General features: G+C 36.1%; 1 protein-coding gene and 2 long non-coding RNA genes across 5 annotated transcripts; 2 read left to right on the plus strand and 1 right to left on the minus strand.

The window, feature by feature from the left end:
- The first annotated feature begins 359 nt into the window (after window positions 1-359).
- LOC132099199 (stonustoxin subunit beta-like) lies at window positions 360-2,430 on the plus strand. The gene is made up of 3 exons (XM_059505651.1): window positions 360-538; window positions 1,434-1,480; window positions 1,573-2,430. The coding sequence occupies exons 1-3, from the start codon at window positions 378-380 to the stop codon at window positions 2,121-2,123; spliced, it is 759 nt and encodes a 252-aa protein (XP_059361634.1). The 5' UTR covers window positions 360-377; the 3' UTR covers window positions 2,124-2,430.
- A 4,262-nt stretch (window positions 2,431-6,692) lies between these two features.
- Window positions 6,693-9,031, plus strand: LOC132099205 (uncharacterized). 2 transcript variants are annotated; one of them, XR_009423055.1, is made up of 4 exons: window positions 6,693-6,928; window positions 7,847-8,064; window positions 8,190-8,272; window positions 8,958-9,031. It is a non-coding gene; the product is annotated as an uncharacterized LOC132099205 (long non-coding RNA). The 2 variants fall into 2 exon arrangements; XR_009423056.1 differs by having other exon boundaries at window positions 6,693-6,918.
- Window positions 9,032-12,670: 3,639 nt separating this feature from the next.
- On the minus strand, window positions 12,671-14,672 carry LOC132098503 (uncharacterized). 2 transcript variants are annotated; one of them, XR_009422948.1, is made up of 5 exons: window positions 14,003-14,672; window positions 13,820-13,916; window positions 13,623-13,687; window positions 13,315-13,520; window positions 12,671-13,226 (listed from the first exon to the last, which is right to left on the minus strand). It is a non-coding gene; the product is annotated as an uncharacterized LOC132098503 (long non-coding RNA). The 2 variants fall into 2 exon arrangements; XR_009422949.1 differs by having other exon boundaries at window positions 13,383-13,520; window positions 14,003-14,668.
- Between the last annotated feature and the right edge of the window lie 4,344 nt (window positions 14,673-19,016).

The raw sequence follows: 19,016 nt of genomic DNA on the forward strand, positions 1-19,016 counted from the left end.
AATAAAAGACATTGTCAACCAGACGAGGAACACTATTAAATCAATTATTAAATAATGCAATCACACTTGTAGCAATATTTGTTAGTTCTGTATGTTGTTTCAGGGTTAGCATCATCTGTTTTTCTATAATAAGGTTTTCACTACAAAAACAAGCTTATTGCACATATTCAGAAAGTCTGTTCTGTCTTCTTGAATATTACACATTTAACCCGACTGAAAAGACCAGAATGACAACAAATATGCATTATACTTTTTTTATTGAATAATTGGTTCAATACAAAAAGGAAATAACACATAATGTGATCCACAGAACAAAACAAACAAACAAAAAATGTGTTTGGACTGATGCTGTATGTTTTTGTAGTTTGTCTGGCTGTATGGTGACAGAGGAGGGATGTTGTTACATGTCTTCAGCTCTGACTTTAAGCTCCTCATGCTTGAGAGAGCTGGATCTAAGCTATAATCACCCCGGAGATTCAGGAGTCAAGCTGCTCTCTGAAAAACTGGAAGGTCCAAACTGCTCACTGAATAAATTCAAGTACGTCTAGCAGGAAGAGGTTTTAGTTTTCATTGTTTAAACTTTTCAGGGTCTCTGGGTATATCTATAAGGGTCTAGAGTTTTAGTGGATGTAACAATATTTAGAATTTAAAGAACTCTAGTCTGAGGAATAAAATCTTTACTAAGCTGATCAGACAAATTAACATCAAAACAGTACTTTAACTCACCCCCTAACTCTCCACAAAACTGGAGCAAACAGTAAAAAAAAACATTAAAAATAGCAGCCTCCTCCCTATAGTTTCCATAAAAGGTAGAAACAAACATATTCAAAATGTTAACTTATGTTGCAAATATTGACGAATTGTAAATAAAGGAACAAAACAGCCTCAATGGTTATATAATACAATACCCTTTTACCTTGTCACAAACATCTCTGTTCACAGCAAGCTGTTTCTTTAAATGATAATGAGCTACCACTCACCCCACTGATCAGTTTTTTGTTTTGTGTGTATTCTGTGGTGTTACCATCAAAAACTAAACTAATCCACTGCCTCCTCAGTGACTGTGATGTCAGGAGATAATTAAGACTCTTATGTTCACATTTACATCCAACTACAAAACACCTGCATCGCTTCTGAAGCTTCTGAGTTCTGAGTGAAATCTGCACCATTACTGATATTATACAGTTCTGGAGGCTTTTCATAATGTCAGTCCGTAGTGTTTAATCAATAGCTGTTTTACTGAATTCTGCTGAGGTGAAATTCGGTGCAGTCCTATATCGGGGTTTGCGTATTGTATTGTGACTTTACTGGCCCAACTAGCAACCACCCCATGTACTCTAGCAACCACAACCACCCTGAGTACCTTGTAGAGTAACTGCATAGTAACAGCAATTCGTTCACTGACTAAATGTAACTCTGTGTGTGTTTTCTAGTGTGGATCATGGAGGAGAATCCAGGATTACAGCAGGACTACAGAAATGTATGTCTAAGCACATACACACACACACACACAAAGACACACAAAGCTGTAGTGATTGTTGTCATTCTAAATGTCTCTGTTCTTGTGTTCAGGGTTCTGTTTTCTCACAGTGGATCCAAACACAGCAAACGCTGATCTTATTCTGTCTGAAGAGAACAGAAAGGTGACATGTGTGAGAAAGAAACAGCCATATCCTGATCATCCAGACAGATTTGACGAGTATCCTCAGGTGTTGTGTAGAGAGAGTGTGTGTGGACGCTGTTATTGGGAGATTGAGTGGAGTGGACTTGTGTTTATATCAGTGTCATATAAGACAATCAGTAGGAAGGGATGGGGTAATGAGTGTTGGTTTGGATATAATGATCAGTCCTGGAGTTTGTTCTGCTCTCCTGATAGTTACTCATTCAGACACAATAACATAGATACTGTTGTTCCTGTGAAGTCCATTAGCAGGAGGATAGGAGTGCTTGTGGATCACGATGCAGGAACTTTGTCCTTCTACAGTGTCTCTGACACAATGAGCCTCATCCACAAAGTCCAGACCAAATTCACTCAGCCGCTTTATCATGGGTTTTATGTTTATTATGGATCATCAGTGAAACTGTTCATGAATCCGAAAAGAGACGAGAGATTCTACCCATAATGCTTTGAGCTGTATGATAAATCAGTAACAGTGAGATGTAACATGTTTATTCATGACATTAATACTGCAGCTGAACTTCTGTCACTGAAATAACAGTAGGAATAATTGTGTCATAAATCCTCATATAGACAGTAAGATCTGATTGTGTGTGGTTGGGGCAGGGTGTTTGTGGCCTGGTAATTATCACATTGTGGGGACCAAATGCCCACACAAAGATAGGAATACCAGTAAATTTTGACCTCGTGGGGACATTTGTGAGGTCCCCGTGAGGAAACAAGCTTGTAAATCCAACAAAATTATGTTTCTTGAAAATTAAGGTAGCAGAAAGTTTTCTGTGATGTTAGGGGAAATGAATAGAATATACAGTTTGTACAGTATAAAAACCATCACATTTATGGAATGTCCCCACAAAACATGGAAACACTACATGTGTATGTGTCTACCAACCATATTTTGGGGGCAAATTATGCAGATACGCTCACTGAATATAAACCTAACAGACCACTCACATTATTAGGGTAAATAATACGAAAAATAACCATGGTTTTATTATAGTAAAACTGTAGTAACCCATGTTTTTTTGGCGTGTTGACTACCATTTGTATAACCACAGATTCACTACAAATACCATGGTTAAACTATGGTTAATATAGCAAAACCATGGTTAATTTGTGGTTACCATGGTTTAACTATAGTAACCATGGTTTTTTGGTTTTATTTGTAGTAAAACCATGGTTAATTTTCATAAGGGGAGTCAGTTAGAAATACCAAGGTTCACACAAAACAAGGGGAATTTGCTTTTAGTTATTATGCTGCCTGCAGTTGAAATCAGCTTCCAGAAGAGATCAGATGTGCTTAAACATTAGACACTTTTAAATATAGATTCAACACTCAACTGTTTAGCTGTGCATTTTTGAATGAGCACTGTGCGATGTCCAAACGGATTGCACTGTATTTTATGTATTCACTGTATTTTAGGTAAAATCTTATTCTATTTTAACTGTCTTAAATTCATTTTAAATCAATGTTTAAATGATTTTAAAAGTTTTAAAATTCCTTGTTTTATATTTATTTCTCATGATTACTTTATTTTGTGTCAAGCACTTTAAATTACCATTGTGTACAAAATATGCTATATAAATAAACTTGCCTTGTCTTGAATTGCATATAAAAATAACGTAATTTTTTGTAAAAAAAATCTAGATAGTTTTCTATAAGGGGAAGGTTTAGGTGTAGGGCGATAGAATATGCAGTTTGAACAGTATAAAAACCATTTCACCTATGAAATGTCCCCATTTAGATAAATAAGTATACGTGTGTGTGTGTGTGTGTGTGTGTGTGTGTGTGAGAGAGAGAAAGAGAGAGAGTGAGTGTGTGTGTATCTACATTTGTGTTTTTATTGCAGTGTCATATCAATCATTTGTATTATTACTATCAAAGTTTACTTTTAATTGAAAAGCTCCTCATGAATCATGTTTGTGAAAAGTACATGTCATATATTTTTCTCCATAGTTTTTATGCATAAATAATAAAACATGATGAGAAATGAACTTGAGATCAGATCTGAATTGATGTTTGTATCATGAATATAATCGATTCCTCTCAAGACTGTCATAAGTTTCAGGAGAGTTTATGACATTATAAAATAAAAATAATAATAAATATATTAATGTAATTATTTAATAAATATAAAATAATTTAATTTATATTACAGGGCTGCAATTCAGTTTTTAAATGAACTGCCTATGCTGATGATGTGGTTAGTTCTGTCAAGAATCAAGATAACAATAATGTTCTTGTGGAATGTATAAATGATTTCAGTGTTTCGTCATCTGTAAAAATCAACTTGGGCAAAAACGAAGCCATAGCATTTGGTATTGAGTTAGTTAAAAAGAATGTCTTGCCTAATGTGTTATCTTGGGTTGGGGGTGGTTTTACAACCCGAATTCCGGAAAAGTTGGGACGTTTTTTAAATTTTAATAAAATTAAAACTAAAGGAATTTCAAATCACATGAGCCAATATTTTATTCACAATAGAACATAGATAACGTAGCAAATGTTAAAACTGAGAAATTTTACACTTTTATCCACTTAATTAGCTCATTTAAAATTTAATGCCTGCTACAGGTCTCAAAAAAGTTGGCACGGGGGCAACAAATGGCTAAAAAAGCAAGCAGTTTTGAAAAGATTCAGCTGGGAGAACATCTAGTGATTAATTAAGTTAATTGATATCAGGTCTGTAACATGATTAGCTATAAAAGCTTTGTCTTAGAGAAGCAGAGTCTCTCAGAAGTAAAGATGGGCAGAGGCTCTCCAATCTGTGAAAGACTGCGTAAAAAAATTGTGGAAAACTTTAAAAACAATGTTCCTCAACGTCAAATTGCAAAGGCTTTGCAAATCTCATCATCTACAGTGCATAACATCATCAAAAGATTCAGAGAAACTGGAGAAATCTCTGTGCGTAAGGGACAAGGCCGGAGACCTTTATTGGATGCCCGTGGTCTTCAGGCTCTCAGACGACACTGCATCACTCATCGGCATGATTGTGTCAATGACATTACTAAATGGGCCCAGGAATACTTTCAGAAACCACTGTCGGTAAACACAATCCGCCGTGCCATCAGCAGATGCCAACTAAAGCATCTATCATGCAAAAAGGAAGCCATATGTGAACATGGTCCAGAAGCGCCGTCGTGTCCTGTGGGCCAAGGCTCATTTAAAATGGACTATTTCAAAGTGGAATAGTGTTTTATGGTCAGACGAGTCCAAATTTGACATTCTTGTTGGAAATCACGGACGCCGTGTCCTCCGGGCTAAAGAGGAGGGAGACCTTCCAGCATGTTATCAGCGTTCAGTTCAAAAGCCAGCATCTCTGATGGTATGGGGGTGCATAAGTGCATACGGTATGGGCAGCTTGCATGTTTTGGAAGGCTCTGTGAATGCTGAAAGGTATATAAAGGTTTTAGAGCAACATATGCTTCCCTCCAAACAACGTTTATTTCAGGGAATGCCTTGTTTATTTCACCAGGACAATGCAAAACCACATACTGCAGCTATAACAACAGCATGGCTTCGTCGTAGAAGAGTCCGGGTGCTAACCTGGCCTGCCTGCAGTCCAGATCTTTCACCTATAGAGAACATTTGGCGCATCATTAAACGAAAAATACGTCAAAGACGACCACGAACTCTTCAGCAGCTGGAAATCTATATAAGGCAAGAATGGGACCAAATTCCAACAGCAAAACTCCAGCAACTCATAGCCTCAATGGCCAGACGTCTTCAAACTGTTTTGAAAAGAAAAGGAGATGCTACACCATGGTAAACATGCCCCGTCCCAACTATTTTGAGACCTGTAGCAGAAATCAAAATTGAAATGAGCTCATTTTGTGCATAAAATTGTAAACTTTCTCAGTTTAAACATTTGCTATGTTATCTATGTTCTATTGTTAATACAATATTGGCTCATGTGATTTGAAAGTCTTTTAGTTTTCATTTTATTAAAATTTAAAAAAACGTCCCAACTTTTCCGGAATTCGGGTTGTAAGTATAGTGGTGTGTTTTTAGGAGACAATTCATTTGTGTGTAAAAATTGGGACAATGTTTTTAAAAAAATTGAAGGACGTCTCAAAAAATGGAAGTGGACGTTACCACATGTCTTTTAAGAGTCGTGTATTAGTGTCAACCTAGTGTCTTCTATGTCGTGGCATCGCCTGATGTGTGTATGTCACAGCAATTGGCAAAAACACAAGCAGTTTTAGTAATTTTTTTTGAGGATCATTTACATTGGGTCCCACAATGTCTTTTGTTTCTGCCAAAGGAAGAAGGAGGTCAAGGTCATTCATCTCGCTAATAGAGGTGCTACTTTCATACTCCAATTCAAACAACGACTTTTGTTTGGACCAAAATATCTTGTCTGGGGACCCTTAGCCCATACTATATTTAATGACGTTGGCAATTTGGGCCTAGCTCAGCCGTTGTTTTTATTGGAACTGAAGACTCACAAACTATGGGTTGTTTACTGTGTGGAGGATGTTACAGAAATCGAGGATAAGCAATTAATCACTTTTTTTGGTTGTTGAAAGAGCCAGCGCAGTATGGGAGACAATTCAACATAGAGTTCTTAGCTGGGTCTTTTATGGCACAACATTTCATTTTAAGCGGAGATTGTTACTTTGAAGCATGTTTTTGATTTGACTTGGCCAAACTTGTCTAACGCAGCAAAACTGGCCTCTCATATAGGAGTATGATCTATTAGGATTGTAAATCATTTGCTCAATAATTGGAAATGTGAACTCACACAGACTGAACTCTCCTTATGTGATGAATATTGTAAAGGGAAACCATGTTTCATTGTTTTTCTGAGTGTAGCAGACTGTGTAATTTTTTTACAATGTTGCAACAATTGTTCATAATGTTTGGATAGGTGTTTATTAAAGAGATGTTTATTCTTGGATATAGATACTGTAAAAAAAATGCAGACAGAAATGTCAGCTTTTTAAATTTTGTTTTAGGTCAAGCAAAACTGGCTATTTATATTATCAGGAGAAATAAGGTAGATGAGTCTCTTGACAACCCGTTCTCATCAATCTGCGTATAAATAACACGACTTTACACTTTCTAGTTGCGTGTAATGCATACGCCAAATGCCAATTTTGTGTGCATATGATACGCCAATCCTTCACATTAATTTCGGTGGGGAGCAGATGCGTCCAAATAGCACACATCATCTTCAGCGGCAGTGACGTCACGAGCGAGGCTCGTCCAGTTCACCTGATGCTCGTACACCTTCAAACAGGTAAGCAAGGGTAACGATCTTTTTTTTTCTTCTTCTTTTTGTGATGATATCACGTGGTTAACCGTATTGTTTTAATTATTTCAGTATTTCTGGATCACGTTAGATGGGGTCGTGTGTTTAAAGGGTAGTTTATGCTCAAATTATGGGACAGTGGGCTGCTCAGCTAGCCTACCATTGTCATTAGCCTAAGCTAACCTCTACTGTATATAGACTTGTTGCAGTTTTAAATAAATAATGATGTGACATAGGTCTTCAGTTTTTAGACATGTCTGATGCAAGCACAACAAATCACCCAACCCAATATCGCGTGATAATCATGATCGTGTAAAAAGTCCACACATTTAGCATATTTTTACAATAGTAGCCAAACTCTTGCTCGACCACGTCATGTGTAGCCAATACACAGTAACTACAACATATTTACCATGCCCCTCCTACTGTAACCATAGTTTTACTGTGGTATTTGTAGTTACTAACGCACAATTACCACAACATTTACTATAGGTTTACCATAGTAACCATAGTTTTACTGTGGTATTTGTAGTTACTAACGCACAATAACCAAACATTTACTATGGATTCACTACGTTAGCCGTAGTTTTACTCTGGTATTTGTATTAACTAGCGCACAATAACCACAACATTTACTATGGGTTTACAACGTTAACCGTAGTTTTACTCTGGTATTTGTGTTAACTAACGCACAATAACCACAACATTTACTATGGGTTTACCACGTTAACCGTAGTTTTACTCTGGTATTTGTATTAACTAACACACAATAACCACAACACTTACTAGGATTTTACCACAGTAACTGTGTTTTTACTCTACACTATTTGTAAAACACAGCAACCCCTAAGTTTGCCATGCCTTTAATACCTTTTTTGTGAAGTAATTGTAATTCAGTGTTTTTTCTGTCTTGCAGTTACGTCGGATTACATACTCCACAAGAACCTGTAATCCAGCAGATCTTTAAAGAAGCCATCTCTTGTAAAATCTCTCTCGCTCTCTCTCTCGCTCTCTCTCTCTCTCTCTCTCTCTGCTAGAATTAACAGGGAACTTCAACTCCACGCTCCCAATGCTGATATTGAAGAAGCTGTCAAGGGGGCTGAACAAGTCCTTCAAAGGATCAACCCTTCACAGGTAATGTTGAAGACTTTTAGTTATAACTGATTTGCTTTAATGAAAGCATCCTTATATTATGTGTTAATCAAATATTTTGGTCACAGATCATTTTAACTCACTGTCTCAGCATGTTTATATTTCAGGAAGGCCTGTCATGAGATTTGAATTTGACCATCTTGTGCATTTATGAAGAGGACCAAAAGCTGAAAGGCAAACACTTCCAATGGTACGTCTGTGCGTCTGAACACCTTGACTGAACCTTACTGCAGATACATTTTTCTCAGCATTTGATGTTTCTTAAAATTTGGTTCACATAGCCCATCAGGAAGAACACTCAACAAAGAGCATGTTGTAGTAGTAATAATTCATACAATATTATACAATTATATTGTACAAGCGTACTTGTACAAAATTCTACAACTTTTACTCCTACTGCTGTTATTGGCCATTACCACAGCTCCCATCAGATTGTGCCCATTGTAAGAGTGTTTATATCATGAAGTTTAAATTAAGTCCATTGTATTCTTTATTATTCTTTACAAATTGGTGCTGTCTCTTCCTGTTTCAACAGTACATGATATATGTCCACACCTCATAGTCTGCCTTTCTTTCTATGGTGATTTTACTGAACACATCTGTCTTAGAAGCAAGAGAATGGAAATGCTAGTTTAACTTTTCAAGTGCTACAAATCAGATCTTCAATGAAATTGGGCAAATCAGATCACTTAAAGCTGTTCACACAAAGACCAATAACTATAATGAGAAGTAATTTAGCATCCACACCAACAGACAATACTTTTCTGTTTACTGTTATGAACACTGCAGTTATAGTATGTTTTATTCTGCCATTTGTTGTTGTCAATGTTTTTGTTGTTCATCATGTGATAAATTAACTTTGTTTCTTCTTGCAGGATTTCTCACAGATTACTTAATCATTCTTCATCAGCTCTTCACAATATCAGCCCATTCAAAAGCTTCCAGATATATACATACATATACATACATACATACATACATGCATGCATACATAATAATAATAATAATTATTATTATTATTATTAACCATTTATTTGTTTTGCATTTCTTCACAGTAGAAGCAATCAAGGATTTATATTTTTAAAGGTGATAATTGTAAAATATTGAAGCATTGTTCTTAATAATTTTTGCCTATTTGTTTGATAAAGGGAAGAAAATAATATATTTTCAACTGTTGCCTTGATTATTCTTTGGCCTCTTTACATTTCTGTAAACAAATTCTCTTTTCATTTTTGAATATTAAACTTATGTTTTTTGAAGGGGGTTTCTGTTGCAATTTTGTTTGTTTTCGCTTAATTACCTCTTTGCAAAATTTGTTTTTATAATCAACTGTTTTTTTGTTGTTGTTCATTTTCATAGTGAATAAAGTGGAAAGAGACTGTTCTGGGCACTATGTTTATCTGGGAAAAGTTTGACATATCAATAAACACTATAAAATGACTAGACAATGAGTGATTCATTTTTTTTCTTTTTTTTTTTTCTATTCCTATAGTTCAACTGGTAGATCTAAGAATGGCAAGTTTTTAGGGTCCATTTCCAGGAAACGTAGAAGTGATAAATTGTTTAACTTTATTACACTATAAATACATTGTAAATATTACAGAAGGAAAATTGAATAGTAGAAAAATACTGTGTTTAAATAATCTTCAGAGGTGTTTTTTATAAGCAAATGAAACATTTTGACATATATTTTTCACACAGAATATGCAAACTTTGAGATTAAGTATTGTACATTAATATTAGTGTAAACAATGTAGCCTATTCAATACAATGGGAATCATTATGCCTTCGTTGAAAAACAAAACAAAAAAACATCTTTAAATCAACAAATTTCTTGCTGCATCAGGTTAAATACAGCTTCTGTCCATTCACCACAGGAACCCGGAAGCTCCCGGCATAAATGACCATATATGTACAAGTAAGTGTGACGCCTCTGCTCAACTGGGTTGCCATTGGCTTTGAAGTTCCCTTGGCTCTCGCAGAACTCGCTGTGATTGGACTATCTTTTAACCCAAATTAAAAAGCGCTTAATGTTGTAAAGTCCATTTGGCTGTAATTATTACGTCAGTAACACCTTCAGTTAACAATGCAGTGTTGCTATGTCATGAGAAATTACCTCTTTACCGAGATCGTAACCCTAACCCTAAGCACATCTCCAATAAACTACAAATACCAGCGCCAATTATTTTCGCGTTCAATCAATAGAATGGCAAGGGATTATGGGTAATGTAGTTTGAAATGTTTAACAATAAAATAAGGGAAAATGCAATCTTTTTTTAACAAAGGGTCATCTAAACATGTTCATTGTGTAAACATTAATGACATATTTAAGAGGCAGGCTGAAATTTGATATTTTACTTAGTGCACTTTTTTAAACACCTTTATACCACCTTTCCATATATGTTTGAAAACTCTGTCCAACATTATTTAATTAGCATAGCATAAGTAGTTGTCCTGCCAAATTTTTCTTTGACACTATAATCAGACTTTGATTTACAGGCATTTGAAATGTACATTTTGTTTGCTCTTCTAGGGGACTCTACTGGGCCCCTGGGGATGGAAGGGCAGTAAAACATACACATACCCTTTCTCATCATGGACAACAGACTGTGCTGAGTCATATTTTTAAGATTGTCTTTTCAACAACTTGCAAATATGTAAGTTGTAAGTCATGTTTATCTTAGAATAAGAATAGAACCACAAAAATATACATCAGTGCCTATTTGGAATGGGCTCCAAATATTTAATTACATCAGGTGCAAGAATACAGTGTTGACAGTAAACAAAGACACCAATTTAAACAACCAATACATACTGTGACACTTCATTGTACTTTCACACAATGTCAATGTGTCATTCAGTAAGACAAGGTACAGAGAGTGTGTAATTTATGGTGCAAACGCCATACAATTCATGCAATGCAAAGAATCATAATATTAAGAGCTAATTTGTGTCTCTGTGTAAAATACTCCTAATATTCGTCCTCCTCGGGTACTAAACATCAGTAATGGCATCCACATCTCTGATGACCTCACCTGGTCCCATAACACCTCCACACTGGTCAAAAAGGCACAGCAGCGCCTTTACTTCTTACTACGGAGCCTTAAGAAAGTTCACCTGAGTTCCAGGATCCTTGCTGAATTCTACCGCTGTACCATTGAGAGCATACTCACGAACTGCATCTCAGTATGGTACAGCAATTGCTCCGCATCTGACCGCAAAGCACTCCAGCGGGTGGTGAAAACTGCTCAACGGATCACCGGCACCCAGTTAACATCCATCGAGAACATTTATCACAAGCTCTGTCTGGCCAGGGCAAGGAACATCATTAAGGATGCCTCTCACCCTAACCATGGACTTTTCACCCTCCTTCCATCCGGCAGGCGTTACAGGAGTCTACGCTCTCGCACTAGTAGACTCAAGAAGAGCTTCTTCCCCGAGGCTGTGACACTTCTGAACGCCACCCCACCAATCTAACCTGCACCTGCTCTTTTACTGCACTGCTCACAGTACTTTACACACATGCATTTGCACTAATCATATTTTGCACAGACTGCACACTGTTCTAGCTATTACTGTAAACTGTCTAAAGCTGTTACTGTACAAAGCACAGTAAACTATTTCTATAAAAACATAATTGCACTACTGTTATTCTGTATATACTGTAATACATTGTTTAACAATACTTTTACACACTCATCCAACTGTATTTATTATCACTGTTCTCACAATGCTGCTGTTCATAATGTATATACAATCCCTACATTGCATTTCTATTTATATTCTGTATATACTCTGCTCAATACTGTATATAGCAACTCCACTGTACATTCTGTATATCATAGCTTCACTTACTCTGCACTTTTATGTATATAAAACACTATATTCTTGCACTTCTGGTTAGATGCTAACTGTATTTCATTAGCTCTGTACTTGTACTCTGCATAATGACAATAAAGTTGAATCTAATCTAATCTAATGTGCATGCTCATCTTGCTTATTATACAGTACTTGATTCATGTTGATCTTTCCCTTGTACATCACCTTCAGTTGTGCATGAAATTCCTGCAGCATTATATTCCATGCAGTATCTTCTGATGCAGCTTTCAGCCTGCCCTTCATCTAACTGAATGTTATTAATGCAACCAAATGTTCATTTCTTAATTAAAACACATTATGTCTATTGTTTCCTAAATTAAATGGTGTATTTACCAAACACCATTCTTAATATAGAATATTAACCATACTTTATTATCCAACACCATGTGCAGTACTTTACTGGAGGATACAACATAAAGACAACTAAAGTAGTGTATTAAGACAAATGATATACATTTTTAACAATATAAAAAATGGGTTATGTTAAAACCATGTTTTTCTAATCAGATGAAGCCATCTAAATGCATGCATGGTGAAATGTCTTGAGCACCAAAGAATCACATCAAGTTTCCAGAGCTCTCCTGGTTTTCTTCCTCTTCTTGCTTGTCCATGTCCTGGACATATCATAATCTTCCATGTCATACATTTTTTTTGCAGTTGTTATGCAGCACCCAACAGCACAACTGATGAACAAAAGACATGTAACTAATTTAAATCAAATTGCTTTATTGTCACAATACAATGAACACAAGTATACAGGTGGTGAAAGTCTTGGGTGCAGACTGCAGCGTGACAGTATGGATGGCAAATGAATTAATTAATGAATATATATGAAATAAAAATTCTGAATATATATGCAACACACATATATAAGGGTCTCAATACAGGTAGAGAACAATATATGTTAAAAAATTATGCTATACAGAGAGCATGAATTGAAAACAATAATAATCACAGTACACATACATCTCTGCAGTGCAGCACGGTATGAATTAGTGCAAACAGAATGTCAGGGTGCATAATAATATTGAGTCCAGTCAGCGTAACTGATAAGAGTGCAGGGCATATGAGGTTGGTGGGGTGTGTATGGTTTTACTGGTATGAGTTCAGTTCAGTCTGATTGCCTGTGAAAGGAACTTGTCTCACTGTCTGCTGGTGTAGGTTCTGTGATAACGTCTGCCTGATGGTAAGGGTGAGAGCAATCCATGGGTCGGGTGGCTGGAGTCTCTGACGGTCCTCCTCACACTCCACCTGGTGTAGATGTCCTGGAGGGACAAAACATGTATTTAGGGAATGGTAAATCAATAAACAATATATAGTATTTTTATTTATAATTGTTGCACTGGACTTAACATTGATTCTTGTTGGGGATAAAAGAATCCCCCCACAACTAGATCTCGTTGTTTAGCTGTGATGTTTACTTTTACGGTCCGTAACATCTGAGCTGTCGCAGTAGAGTGGTTTGTGAATGCAGTCTTCACAGCAGATAACTGATGGGTTCAGGTAGCAGTGCTGCACTCGGTGGCCATTGAACTGATATCTTCATCCACTGGCTTCATCTTAATTCAAACAAACAGACAAAACAATAAGTCAGCAATAACAGCAATAACTATTCTAGAGAAATAGTGTTGGTGAATACAGGTGCAGGTGTTAGTACTCACCATATTCAGTCATTTCCTTCCCAAATCACAGAGATGATGCACAGCTGATTTGCTCATTCTTGGAGCTATAAAAAGATGCATATGTGAAAAACTATTACTGCTGACTTGAGAAGTCTTTTGAGAGATCAACATCAATGTTGTACCACACATAACTGCATTGAATTCAGACACACAAATGGAAATGTGAAACTTTTCACCTTTCTGTCTTTTCTTTTGGGACACAAGAAGTCCATGTTCATTCCTCATTTCTTTAGGACTGGTTTGACTGATTTTCTTTGCGTTTCTGGTCTTCAGCTGTAAAACAAGAAAATATTTATTGACCCCATGTTTAATTATTATTGTTGTTTAAAAATATAAATTAAGCAGTTATAATTATATACTTCAAGCTCAAGTTCCCTGGCAACTCTTGCAGGCTCCTGAGTTCATCTGTACACATCAGATTCAGCGTCTGAGAAAATGCCATCATGCAAACTCACAGTTTCTACCTTACAACAGAGCATGTGTGAGTGAGGGAGTACAGGATAAAGATGAAGTGAAAAAGGCAGAGAAAGGCAGAATTTTGTGTATAAATTTAACAGAATAAGAGGAACATTTAAGAGATTTAAGAGAACAGTATTGTCTGTTTGTGTGGATGCTAAATTACTTCTCATTATAGTTATTGGTCTTTGTGTGAACAGCTTTAAGTGATCTGATTTGCCCAATTTCATTGAAGATCTGATTTGTAGCACTTGAAAACTTAAACTAGCATTTCCATTCTCTTGCTTCTAAGACAGATGTGTTCAGTAAAATCACCATAGAAAGAAAGGCAGACTATGAGGTGTGGACATATATCATGTACTGTTGAAACAGGAAGAGACAGCACCAATTTGTAAAGAATAATAAAGAATACAATGGACTTAATTTAAACTTCATGATATAAACACTCTTACAATGGGCACAATCTGATGGGAGCTGTGGTAATGGCCAATAACAGCAGTAGGAGTAAAAGTTGTAGAATTTTGTACAAGTACGCTTGTACAATATAATTGTATAATATTGTATGAATTATTACTACTACAACATGCTCTTTGTTGACTGTAACTACGATTACAGTAGGAAAAGCATGGCAAATATGTTGTAGTTACTGTGTATTGGCTACACATGACGTGGTCGAGCAACAGTTTGGCTACTATTGTAAAAATATGCTAAATGTGTTGACTTTTTACACGATCATGATTATCACGCGATATTGGGTTGGGTGATTTGTTGTGCTTGCATCAGTCATGTCTAAAAGCTGAAGACCCATGTCACATCATTACTTATTTAAAACTGCAACAAGTCTATATACAGTAGAGGTTAGCTTAGGCTAATGACAATGGTAGGCTAGCTGAGCAGCCCACTGTCCCATAATGTGAGCATACGCTGCCCTTTAAACACACGACCCCATCTAACGTGATCCAGAAATACTGAAATAATTAAAACAATACGGTTAACCACGTGATATCATCACAAAAAGAAGAAGAAAAAAAAAGATTGTTACCCTTGCTTACCTGTTTGAAGGTGTACGAGCATCAGGTGAACTGGACGAGCCTCGCTCGTGACGTCACTGCCGCTGAAGATGATGCGTGCTATTTGGACGCATCTGCTCCCCACCGAAATTAATGTGAAGGATTGGCATATCATATGCACACAAAATTGGCATTTGGCGTATGCATTACACGCAACTAGAAAGTGTAAAGTCGTGTTATTTATACGCAGATTGATGATAACGGTTTGCTCTTGATTGTGATGCAAGCATTTTCTTTGTCAGAATAATGAAAGCCAGATTGAAAGTCAATTTAGATTTTTAGATTTCTATAAATAATGTAGAGGAATTAATTTTCATCTTGCGTTATAAAGATGTGTTGTGCCCTATTGTAGACAATATGTTGTGCGGCTGAATTGGTTTGAGCTAAATGTTTTTATGAAATCACTCATAACTTTTGTTATGTTATTTAAATTTTTGTATTATATCTTGTAGATAAATCTTATTTGTATAAATAAAGAAGTTAAAATCTAAAAAAAATCTCACACACACTCTCTCTCTTTCTCTCACACACAACAACACTCTCTCTCTCATACTCACACACACACACACACACACACACACACATTTACATTTATTCATTTAGCAGACGCTTTTATCCAAAGCGACTTACAAATGAGGACAGTGGAAGCAATCAAAAACAACAAAAAGAGCAATAATATATAAGTGCTATAACAAGTCTCAGTTAGGTTAACAGTACACGTAGCATGGGATTTTAAATAATATAATAAATAAAAAGAAAACAGATAGAATTAAAAAAAGAATAGAGCAAGCTAGTGTTAGAGGTCTTTACACACACACACACACATATACAATTGTATAATAAATGAAAAGAAAATAGAATACAAAAAGATTAGAAAGGTATTTTTAAGAATAGAATTAGAATAGTGAGTGTTAAAGTTAGAGGGTAAAATAAAGATGGCAGAGATGGGTTTTAAGATGATTCTTGAAGATGGCTAAGGAGTCGGATTGAGTTGGGGAGGACATTCCACCAGGAGGGAACATTTAATTTAAAAGTCCGTAAAAGTGACTTTGTGTTTCTTTGGGATGGCACAATCAAGCGACGTTCACTTGCAGAACTCAAGCTTCTAGAGGGCACCTAAGTCTAAAGTAACAAATTTAGGTAAATGGGTGCCAGTGGTAGTTTCGTAGGCAAACATCAATGCCTTGAATTTTATGCGAGCAGCTATTGGAAGCCAGTGCAAATTGATAAAGGTGTGACATGTTTTCTTTTTGGCTCATTAAAAATGAATCTTGCTGCCGCGTTGTGGATTAATTGTAAAGGTTTGATAAAACTGGCTGGAAGACCTGCCAAGAGGGCATTGCAATAGTCCAGCCTGGACAGAACAAGAGCTTGAACAAGGAGTTGTGCAGCATGTTCAGAAAGAAAGGGCTTGATCTTCTTGATGTTGAATAAAGCAAATCTGCAGGATCGGACAGTTTTAGCAATGTGGTCTGAGAAAGTCAGCTGATCATCAATCATAACTCCAAGGCTTCTAGCTGTTTTTGAAGGAATTATGGTTGATATGCCTATCTTGATGGTGAAATTGTGATGAAACGATGGGTTGCTGGAATCACAAGCAGTTCTGTCTTGGCAAGGTTGAGTTGAAGGTGATGGTCCATCATCCAGCAAGAAATGTCTGTTAGACAAGCTGAGATGCAAATAGCTACCGTCGGATCATCAGGATGGAATGAGAGGTAGAGTTGAGTATCATCAGCATAGCAGTGGTATGAAAAGCCATGTTTCTGAATGACAGAACCTAATGATGCCATGTAGACAGAGAAGAGAAGTGGTCCAAGAACTGAGCCCTGAGGCACCCCAGTAGTTAGATGTTGTGACTTGGATACCTCACCTCTCCAAGATACTTTAACCCCTTTGTGTTCAAGCATCGCCGACGGCCCCAGTTTATTATTGTTTCACTTTCACAGCACGTTAAACATCACTCTCTTACTTGATCTGGACAAACTGTGCATCAATTGAAAGTTTAAAGACTCTAGCTTCAATATTTGACCAATGTTTTGATAAAACATTGTTGCAGTGACAGTTATTTAGTAATTTATGTCAGGAGTGCAAAATAATAAATCCGTATTATGTCACATTTTGAATAGAAATTCACCTCTCATTTATATTCAGTCACGTCAGCAGAGGTTTATGCTCACAACAACACTGATAGACCTCTGTACATACGAAATATTCGAATAATAAACCCGCGATTACAATAGAAAAGATGGGTATGAGATTTTCTTGAGATCTGGGACATTTTTATAAAAAAAATAAATAAATAAATGTACATCGGAAATCCTAACTTGTGCAGCGATGAAAAAGGCTATAAATAGCATATTTTTACAATAGTAAATGACCAAATTCCACCCGTGATCGCAAAAGGAAGTTATTACAAATACTCGACCGGGGTTCAAAGTGAGTTTTGAGTAAAAGTGCATTTCAAAGCAGGTGCATTTCTGCTTCATAATGCATTTCTGTCACAATAATTCACGTAAGGTCATAAGAAAATATTTTGTTGTATTTTTATAGTAAGACTTTTGATAAATAAGGGCTAAATGCAAACAGAGACTGAAGTGAGATCGCTGCTCTGTTGCTTTGTAAACATTTTTATATTGAGCTTATATATCTCTAATATCATAACAGTCTGTGTGATTCTGATTCCTTTTTTTTTTTTTTTTTTTTTTTTTTATCAGAACAAGGTACATTGAAAGTATTCCGTGACAAACACTATTAAAGGCTTTGCTTTTTCAAAATTTTCACCAACAGATTCCCATCCCAACACAACACCCCAGATACTAGAAAAAAAAAAAAAAAATATATATATATATATAAAAAAAAAAAAAAAAAAAAAAAGAAAGAGTAAAATAAAGAAAGGAGAGGAGGGGGGTCCTCAAATTACTTTAAAGACTGAGGAGTATATTCTTCTCAAAATAGTTTATTAAAGGGTCCCATGTTTTGTAAAATGTTCTGGTTGAACCCCTGAGAAAATATTTAATTTTTTCAGTTTTTAGAAACATCATTAGATCACTAAGCCATGATGACATATTAGGTGGATTGTGTGATTTCCACTCTAGGAGAATTCTTCTTCTAGCTATTAATGTGGCAAAAGCCAGGGCATTCTCTTTATTTTTATCTATTTGGAAGTCGTCACCTCTGACTCCAAACAGAGCCATTATTGGGTTAGGGTGAATTTTTATTTTAAAAGCTGAGTATAAAACCTCAAAGACTGAAAACCAAAATTGTCTCAGTTTAGGACATGACCAAAACATATGGGTTAGATCTCCCTTCGATGCCTTGCAGCGGTCACACGTTTCATCTATATTTGGGTACAGTTTAGCCAATTTTGTTTTACTGTAATGAATACGGTAGAGAACTTTCATCTGAATCAGATTGAGTCTTGCACAAGATGAAGTCCCATTTACTCGATCAACAGCTCTATCCCAGGTGTCTTTAGATATGTCTATTCCTAACTCTCCTATCCATTCTGTTTTGATCTTTTCTATTGATACATTTTGGAACGACATGATCAGGTTATAAATTTTTGAAATAAATCCCTTAAGGTGTGAAGGGACCCTCAGAACTAAATCTAAACGTGACTCAGAGGGCAATTGTGGAAACACAGAGCAGTGGGCTTGGATAAAGTGACGAACCTGAAGAAATCGAAAAAAATCTGAGTTTTGAAGGCTAAATTTTTTAACAAGATCATTGTAACTAGCAAAAGTATTATCAATAAAAAAGTCACTACATTTACCTAGGCCTAGGTGTTGCCATTGCTTGAAAGTAGAGTCTAGCTTGGCAGCCGGGAAAAGATGATTATTACATATGG

The sequence above is a fragment of the Carassius carassius genome, chromosome 22 (genome assembly GCF_963082965.1).
Source record: "Carassius carassius chromosome 22, fCarCar2.1, whole genome shotgun sequence".
Taxonomy (NCBI): Eukaryota; Metazoa; Chordata; class Actinopteri; order Cypriniformes; family Cyprinidae; genus Carassius; species Carassius carassius.